Source organism: Leptonotus elevatus, chromosome 6 (assembly GCF_054856555.1).
Source record: "Leptonotus elevatus isolate MCC_2025b chromosome 6, RoL_Lele_1.0, whole genome shotgun sequence".
In the NCBI taxonomy this organism is placed as follows: Eukaryota; Metazoa; Chordata; class Actinopteri; order Syngnathiformes; family Syngnathidae; genus Leptonotus; species Leptonotus elevatus.
In genome coordinates this window covers 18185371-18194923 of record NC_141244.1, presented here as the reverse complement: position 1 = coordinate 18194923, position 9553 = coordinate 18185371, and the positions used below count along the sequence as shown (strand labels likewise).

The following is a 9553-nucleotide window of genomic DNA, read 5'->3' as shown; positions in this document are numbered from 1 at the left end:
CACTTTGTCCTCCACAGCATCTTGGGTGAGCTGAAGCGAGGTACACCCACCGGTCACTAGCCAATCGCAACGCAGCACTCGACCATTCGTACTCACATTCACGTTTAGAAAAGCAAAGGCGACACACCTTCAATTTAAAAAAAGAAGGCTTTTATTATTAGTAGTAAACATAGTAAATGAATAATTTACAGATACAGTTTATAGACATGACGAATATTGAGTTTCTCCATTTCTTGCGCACAGATATTTAGGTGACTTCAAAGGAATGCGCAAATTCTGTCCATTAACGCTGGATTCCTATTAGTCATGAAGATGAGCTCTTTCTTGCCTTCTTCTGTTCGGCCTGAGGAGGAAACGTCAGATAGGCGTTACGTACACATGGTTGTATTACAGAGTGACACATCTAGCACAGGAAGCGACTCTTACTCATTGGATGCTGCAGCCAGTTGCGGTCCATGTAGTAGAGATGGCAGCTCTCAAACTCCTTCTCGCTGTAGAAGGGCACCGACACTGGGATAAATGGGTCCATGTTGTCAAAGCCCCTCTAAATGACAAATGGGCAGAATTTAGAGTCTCTATCGTCTATAACCCCCCTTCGACTAAATGTTGAAATTCCCACATAAGTGTAAATGCAAAAAAGGTTTGAGACATACCTTAAGAGGTATAATCATTAAATGTTGGTTAAAAACACTTCAGGACACATATTTGGACAATTACATTATAATGCAAGTGTCAATGGTGTGAGAAAACGTGACACTTGAAACATCCTCAACAATTCCCTTAATGCAAGTACACATTTGTGATTATAACTTACGCGAGTTAATTTTCTTAATATTGCAGCTTGCTTTTCCATATTATGACATTGTTCTCGTAATATTATTGGTTTCAATTTCAGCATGTTATAACTTTATTCTTGTAAAATTTAATACATTTTCTTGTAACATTACAAACTTAAGTCTCATTATCTGACTATTATTCTTAGAAAATTATAACTTTTCTGAATTTATTTATTTACCATAAAATTCTGTCTTTTTTTTTCTTTGAATATGTTGTAGAATTATAACATTTTAATTATTTTCCCCATCATACAACTTTAATGTTGTAGAAGTAGAAATTTTCGGACTTTTTTTAATAGTAAAAAATGTGTTTCTGTAAATGACTACTTCTATCAAAATTTAATTACTGCCTATTTTCCCATATTAGGAATTTTATTCTCATACATTTATAAAAATTTTCTCATATCATGACCGTATTATCAACAAATGAAAAGAATAATCAGAATAGTATGGTTCTAAATATTGTGCCTCTTTTCTGTGAATATTTCAACTTAAGTCTCATAGAAATATCAACTTAATCAGATCTATTATATAGTCTATTTTCACAGTATTGTTTCTCTCTCCTTTTAATTGTGGCCCTTGTACACCTTGATACCGAAAAAGATGGATGTGTAGTTCAAGCCCACATGTGCATGTTACAGTAAGGCCTTTTTCACACTGCACTTAGCACAGCGTGCTAATCAACTCATTCATTGTGTCTGTGCTGCCGCGGCGCAATGGCACAGCCAGCAGCCCCGCGCTACAGAGGCTGGCAGAACACGAAGCGGGTGCCTGCTGCTTCTGCCGCTGGGCTATTAGACTTCGATAAAACCTTGTGTTCATCTGCTGTGTTTCAAGTTAGCAAAGCATCAGACTAGTGAGGTCTGACCTCTCCCAGCAGCTCCTGAGGCAGGTACGATTTGGGCGGGTACACAGCTCCAGTTTGTGACAGAGTGGTGATGACGGCGCCTCCCATCTGAAACCAAAAGTTAGTCACATGTGAAAGAGGGGGGGGGGGGGGAATATAATTAAGCCACACGTCTTCTCACCCAGTCGTTCCTCATCATCTTCCTCAGATTATATACCAGCGTGAGCTCATCTGGATCCACCTGGCGGCAAACACAACCACGTGAGAACGTACGCGACCGCAAAGATGGCGTGAAAGTTTGCTGGCTTTTACTCACCGCGCTTTTGTCCTCCTTTTTCATACTGGACTTGCCCCACAGGGCGTTGACGGCGTCCACGGCTACAACCAGGCGGAAGTCGCAGCCCGGCTGCCCGCTCTGCTGCCTCAGCTCCTTCATCAGCGCTCCCACCACGTCGCTGCTGCTCTTTACGCGAGTGATACCCTGACATGGAAACACGCAGCGTTTGAGTACAACAATCCACAGCTACAGTGGATAAAAAAAATAAAAAATAAAATCTATGCGCCCAGAGGCGGTATTGTGCCCCGTTTTTGGCTTTTTGATGGCTCTGACCAGGCCATTTTAAAATAAAATACTGCCCACGATATAATCTTTTTGAGAGATGAATTCAAAATCACTGAGAATGTGGTTCTCCTTTACTGATACTTTTTTTAAAACCAATGCTGTGGAAGCTCTCTGCAAACCATAGCCTTGTGCTGTAAAATAGGATTAGAAAAAAAGTCATAAAAAGCCTACTACAACATATCAACTTTATTCGGGGTTAATCAGACGCACCTTAAATGGTAGTAAGTACGTGCTGAATTTTAAGGTTTAAACTATACAAAAAGGAATTGATATGGTCCTTATCATGAATTTTCACCTATCATGAGCGTGGCTGAAGCGCATCTCCAGAAATCAATGGGGGTTCATTGTACTACTTTTATAAAGGGCTTCATGCATGAGATAAGTTCAAGCACTGATGCGATGAAAGAAGTCCGAGGCTGGAAAATAACAACCTGATCCACCAGCTCGCCAAGAGGGCTTCCCTCCTCTGTGAGCTCTCGCTTGGTCCACACGTAGCGCTGCTTTGTCTTTATCTGCAGCAGAAAGAGTCAAAAGTTGATTATGTTTTAATGTGACTAGACTTGCTCAACAAGACGTTTGTGTTGTTGCAGTAGCTTTTGAAACAAAAACAACTATTGCTATCCCTTGAAAAGCATTCGGCAACTTTTCTAAGAATTTCAGTTTCTGTTGAAAAACAACAAACATGTCATTTCTTTGCTTTTTAGCTTAAAAAATACATTTAAAATATAAATTTAGAGTTAAAGGAAAATGGAACCTTTTAGCAGCAAAAGTGAAATGTAATTAGCTATTTTCATTGTTTGTTTTTTTACATTTGCAGTAAAAGTCCAATGTGAAAAATTAGTTCTCAAAACTAATTTAAAAAGAAAAACAAATATGACAGTCTCTAACACAAATATCATGACTCTATGTAATTTCCAGATAGAAAAAAAAAGTAATTATTCATACATTAAGAAACAAAAATAATACACAATTTTAAGTCTAAACGTCAAGAATAACACGCACTGTCACCTTCATCAAGACTGAACATTTTAAAGGTAGAATTTTTGCCACAGCTTCTGTATTGAATTCAATTAGATATCACAATTGACCTCACGGAAGTGCGTGCCGAGTATTCCTGTGCTGTCCAACTGTACATTTTATATTTCTGACAGAAAGATCTCATTGTCTGCACGCCAATGATTATATTTTAATTTAGCCAAGCAGATTATAACGTGCCAAAGCATAATGACTTGCATTAATGTCTCATTAAATAATTAAGCCCATCGTGCCTTGCAGCTGCCGGCGAGCGCCTGCTGCTTTATGAGCTTCGGCGTGTAACCCGACCTGCTGTGACGACACGATGAAGCCTCAAATTTACTGCCTCGATGTGCCTCGTTACTTACTGCTCGATGCGAATGCAGACTTATTCAATCGCACAGCTACGCAATGTCACGTTTCGCTTCTACCTTGGACAGGAAAGGTTCGTTGGTGATTTTGAAGTTGCGCAACCACTCGGTGGCTTGTAAAGGCTGGTCGAGGCGAGAGTTGTGGAAGGATGAAGGGATCAGCTCCTTGCAATCCTTCACCCAGCTGTGAGCTACGTGGAGAAAATATTTGAAAACGCTTACTTGATTGGCAATCAATTGATGACTTGCTATATATATTTTTCTCTGAATGTTATGAAATCCTGTTTTCATGCAAGGGTCATATTAAGAAGAATATATGCCAGAGGAGTTGTGACATAGATAGCTTTAAGTAAAAATCATTGGTAAGGCCACCCTGAAAATAATAATAATAATAATTATAGGCAGAGGATTAAAAAAAGAAGTTTATTTTGGAGAAAATTGCATATCTTCTTAAGTTTTAATTTACTAGGGATTTTTTTAAATATATTTTAGATAAAACTAGTATATTTTTTGGAGAGAATTTTTTTTATATTTGAGATTTTTAAAAGTCTGCAGGAAAATAATAGTACATTTTCAAGAGACAGCCATCCAATTTGAGATTTTTTTTTTCCTTGTAAAAATTGTCAACAGAGGGATCCATATTAAAGAACAATCACCACGATACTGTCAATTTCTATTGCTGGTATTTGAAATATCCTCTATAACTCCGAATCCCCTAAATCTGCATTACCATGATTGGGATTCAATTGAATCTGGTAGAATGTTAGCATTGTTCCAACACTGCAAACTTCGATATTTTTCATTGGCACTTTAAGGCATTATTTTATAAGCACTTACGCAAGGCAATAATCAACTTTAAAATCATAATACAAACATCAAGTAATCATCTAACAGATTAGAATGTCCATGCCTACGCAAATGCATTTTTCTTTAAAAATCTCACCATCGGGTATATGCAGCACCAACCATCCCTGCGTGTAGCAAAAGTGGACGGCATGACAGAGAGACAATGTCTTGCCGCTGCCCCTTAATCCATCTGAACAAATCAATAAGGTTCATACACGGATGTAGACAGTCTTTTGTTGCGTATTGTCTTTCAGACTGTGTGATGAATTTGTCAAGGATACAGAACACATATCGCTGTGTGGGTTTGCTTAGATCCGTTTCCTTCAGGTAGGAGATGACCTCCAGGGCGGGCTGCCTCACCATCACGGCCGCTTCGTTAAACGTCTTCAGCTACACACAGTAAGCTCTCAGTTAAAATATACTGGTTAAAAAAAAAAAGAAGAAGAAAGAAATCATCAAGCAGATAATTGTGTGGATGTGGAACCAACCTGCTTTTGATATCGCCGAGGGAGGCCATGAGGGAAGACGGTGCGGATGTGAGCAGACGGCATAGTGTAAAATTGTCCAATGTGCTTCTCTGACTGACAAGCCTTAATATGGGGCAGAAATTCGTGAACGAATCAAAAACATGCAAATTCACACAACAAATGATGTTACACTTGCTGTGCACCACACATTCATGCTGATATGTGGACGAGGAGCAGCTTTACTTACTGGATCATTCTCCTGTGTTCTAAAGACTGAGAAAGGCTCTGGTTCTGGCTCAACTACCAAGGCCTCCTGCTGCTGGCCTATTCCACTTGTATGAAGCCACCGAACATGTGTCACCTACAAGAAAATATAAATACAGAAACATTTGTTAGCTAGACAACTGATTATCCTGTTAAAGGTTGTTTTAATGAGTCCAGAAGAGTACATTGTTGACGTTCATGTATAATTTTTTTCTTTGCAAGTGTATTTAACTTTTGCATTTAATCTTTTAAAGTTTGTGTTAAACATTCATTTACATACAATTTATGTAACATATTTTTTGTACAACTTTTGGGTGCGGTTTTTACATGTCTAATATTTAAGGACAGTGTTATGCTTAAACAGACAGTACATAACTTTACCGTGGCTTACAATGATAAATTGCCCTAAGGAATGAAACTGCTGCATCTTTTTTTCCTCTAACACGGGGTCCTACTATGTTACTGTATATTAATGCATTGTGACTGAAAATAGAGATATAGAAGGATGGATGGACAGATCGGTGAAATTGATGGATGGATCTCTGACTGCGTAAATTGAAGATTTATGCATTATAAAATCTTGCTTCCAAGCTTACCGTTTGCCGAAGCCTGAAGAACATTCTGTGAAGAGCCATCTTCTGCAATACCAAAGTAAATCCAAGCGTTTTACCCAAATGTGCCTAATAAGTCTTTTTTTTTCGGCACTGTCCTGTCACCTTATGTAAACACGTCACAGCTAGCTGGCTAACAGGCTAATAAATTACAGACGCTATTACTTCAGCAATTACAAACATACAGATACATTTACCAACGCGCCCGGTCTTGAATTATTGTTTATAAAACGCTATCCTAAGGTTTACATTCCAGGACAACGTGGAGGATAAACCGCACGCACGACTGCGGTAGAAGTCAATGTGCCAAATACGTCATGGGCGCCGCCATCACGCAGCCTGCCTGACGGGAAGTGACGTTTCACAACCGCCAATCAGGTTGCACGACTCCCAGGCAAAAACAACAACGTGTAAACATCCCAAAGATAAAGAATTACGGACATATTTCTACAGCATATTTCTTGCCGTGCTGTAATTGCCTCGTTTTAGGTGTGGCTCTGTTTCATGCAGTGAGTCGGCCCTCATCCTGCTGCACCCAGCTGCTTCTTTTTACATTACTAGCTAAAGCATAACTCAGAGCATGCAAGTGAAACAAGCGAGTGCCCAACAATGAAAATTTTTTGTGCTGCAAGACAAACACAAACACCAGCCCCCACCCTCCCAGCAACTTCTTTGAGTAATCAAGTAACTACCACATGTATCCATCCATTTTCTTAACCGCTTATTCCTCACATGCCTTTAAAAAACAACTAAAGTAATTTCATAGTCATGTGCTTTTTCTGTGCTACTACTATATAGCTTCTGCTTGACCTGGATTTCCACATTCCACAATTTTACTTTATTCTATATTTAAATTAGCAGGGCACTACCCTTATATGCCTGACTTAAAAATCATCTTCACTATCATCCTTTGCCTGCAGGAGTGTACCTGAAACCACTCGCCCATGGCTGCTCCATATGGCCCGTATGATACTGTACATAATCTACCCATCTTGCTGCAAGACACCACTTGCTTACTTTTTTGGCTTTCCTTATGCTTTTATGAGTCGTAATATGTCTGTCTTCCCTTGTTAATTGCTCCCCTTCCTCTTTAATTTGCCTCTTTTTTTTATGTCACATGACTTCCTGGCTGCGGTCAAATGATGCAGCACGCTCCATCATTGCGTTTATGCTTGCAGGCAGCTTGTTACATCTCAAAAAATTGGGGCGCTTAACAACCCAAAAAGTTGGGTCAAATTGACCAAATAGGGGGGCGGCCTCTTTTTTTTACCTCAATTGGATTATTTTGGATGAGCCTTGGGTCAAAGTTATTACAAAACCTTCAAGCTTCTGCTCGAAAGCAAAAATAATGTCAGGAAAAGCATACTAGAACAGCTGAAAATTAATATGGGTTAATCAGGGTTATCATTTTTTCCCCATATCATAAAAACCTAGCATTTAAACAGGGGTGTGTAGACTTTTTTATAGCCACTATACTATTATACATGGTTAAAGCTGAACAAATGTGCACTAATCTTTTTTTAAAGGTTAACATTCCATAAGTAATTGACACATTGTTGTGTGCTGGATGTTTTGGGGTCAGTACACGAACCGAAAGCGTAGCAAGCACAAGCACAAAAGGTGGGAGGCGACGGATGAAGATAAAGCATTAAAAAAAATGTTGCTCCAGGGCCTCCTGAAGCGTTAGTTAATCCTCTATGCAAAAGCTTGATTACCAACCAGGCCAAGCAGGGAAAACTGTCCCAGATACCAGAGCCCCGAGTCGGCATCTTTTGCAGTCATCAAATTAATACATATCCCCCCCACAAGGGCACAATATCACCATCAGTGATAACAATTGAGCGATTAATGTCCTGCATTGTCTGCCCGGGGATCGGGGAGGCTTTCGGCTCTGATTACTTACTTTTATGATTATAAACAATAATTGCATCGTATTACTCAAAATAAGATAGGCTTTATTGATCCCCGAGGAAAAATTGTTGCATAGCACTAGTCAAACTGATGATTTGGGTTTTGCTTTACCGTTGGGCCTGTTCGAGTCGGAATTTGACCATAGTAGGTATGAATGGAAAATGAAGGAATGACTCTTTATTGCGACACAGGTCAGGAAAACCTTAACATTACGGCTTTATCATTAAAGTTTAGACTGAAAGGCTGATTGTGTAAATCATACAAATGTGTCTTAACAGTAAATAACGGCTTTGATTTCGACAGACGTTGGAACAGATTATCTATTTAGGACATCTTGACTGTGTTTACTTTGAGTTATTACTAAAAATTCATGAGTCATAGTCCAGACACACAAAGGGAGACCATGCAAGCGTCACATGGATGCCCTGAGTTGTGAGCTAGTTTACTAATATTGGTATTACTAAAATGAATGAGTCATGAGTCACCAACTGCCTTCATGAAATCCCTTGCTACAGCTATCAACCTTCTCTTCGCTCTCCCTCTCTCGTCTTGCAGCTCCATCCTCATCATCTTTTCTTCAAATGTACAGTACGCACTCTCCCTCCCTCCGATGAGCTCATTTCTAATCCTATCTAACCGAGTCACTGCTAAAGAGAATCTGAACATCTTCATTTCCGCCACCTCCAACGCTGCCGCTAAGCCGTACATCATGGCTGACCTCACCTTTGTCGTAAAAACCTTTACCTTCATCCTTCCGAGCAGAGGCTCTTTTATCACATTTATCTCATTTACTCCACTTGTTCCAAACGGTTTGTCTTCCTTTCTTCTTTGCCTCCTTTTGGCACTCATCATTGTTCTGGACTGCTGGCCTAACATTTAAAATTCTCCAGTCTCACTTTTTCTTACTAATTTTCCTCTAAAATTGCTTCATTGAAATGTATTGATTCATTTTTCTCAACAGGAGTTAGCAGCCCAACCCCCCCCCCCCCCCCCTTAAGAAAACTCTACGCCCGAGTGAGTCAGTTTAACTTATCAGAGAATGAAGGTATGACTGGAAAGGTGTCACTCATTTGCGGCACACTTTTGGGCACACTGTGGTGACTTTTGAAAAAAAAAAAGCCTCTCCCTTAATGGCTGAAAAGCAAGATGAGGAATTAGCAAATTCTGCTTGACAAGTTTATCCATCCTCTGTGAGGGGCCCCATTTTGCGCAAGGTCACAGCGGGTCACAGCGGGTCCGCTGTGACCTGCAACATCTAACCAATGTGAGAGAACGATCAGACATAAAGTGGACATGTTGTCCAAAATTCAGTCCGGCTGATTTATGTGGAAAAGCATCTGAGGTCGATCAATGTCTTACAACGTAATCACAAACATTTAAAAAATTAAAAAATCACCTGCAGCTTGTACTTTTCAGCCTGCAGCCAACTAGAGACCAGACTGTGTAAACTGTAGCATCCCCTTAAATAATAATAAGAAAAAAAGAAACTATTAAGTAAAATAAAAAATCCTAATACATATTTTACAGACATGCATTTTTTTTTTTATGTATCCAATGTCCGTTTTAAAAATCCAATGTGGCCCTTGAGCTCAAAAGTTTTCGTCTCGTACTCTCTTATGAAGGGCAATGCTGTTGTGTTCACTGCTCACCTCCTTCCTCATCCTCCCTCCCCCCCTCTCACCCCGCACACATACACAAGCTAGTGATGAGTTCAAGGCCCGTGGGACACAACTCGACGCATTCGGACTGGCGGGAAACGACGCA

At 39.8% G+C, this 9553-nt stretch overlaps 1 protein-coding gene across 1 annotated transcript; it reads right to left on the bottom strand.

Annotated features, from left to right (window-relative positions):
• Nucleotides 1–128: 128 nt before the first annotated feature.
• dap3 (death associated protein 3) lies at nt 129–6254 on the bottom strand. The gene is made up of 12 exons (XM_086079621.1): nt 5864–6254; nt 5251–5364; nt 5025–5126; nt 4818–4926; nt 4634–4726; nt 3751–3881; nt 2737–2817; nt 2000–2164; nt 1865–1924; nt 1705–1791; nt 427–544; nt 129–343 (listed from the first exon to the last, which is right to left on the bottom strand). The coding sequence occupies exons 1-12, from the start codon at nt 5900–5902 to the stop codon at nt 258–260; spliced, it is 1185 nt and encodes a 394-aa protein (XP_085935747.1). The 5' UTR covers nt 5903–6254; the 3' UTR covers nt 129–257.
• Between the last annotated feature and the right edge of the window lie 3299 nt (nt 6255–9553).

Excerpts from the sequence above, each read along its gene's own strand:
- dap3 (XM_086079621.1), bottom strand. The coding sequence starts at position 5,902 with ATGGCTCTTCACAGAATGTTCTTCAGGCTTCGGCAAACG. Across the intron at positions 5,365-5,863 it reads TCTTCAGGCTTCGGCAAACG|GTGACACATGTTCGGTGGCT; the intron begins GTAAGCTTGGAA and ends ATTTTCTTGTAG. Across the intron at positions 2,165-2,736 it reads TTGGCGAGCTGGTGGATCAG|GGTATCACTCGCGTAAAGAG; the intron begins GTTGTTATTTTC and ends TTTCCATGTCAG.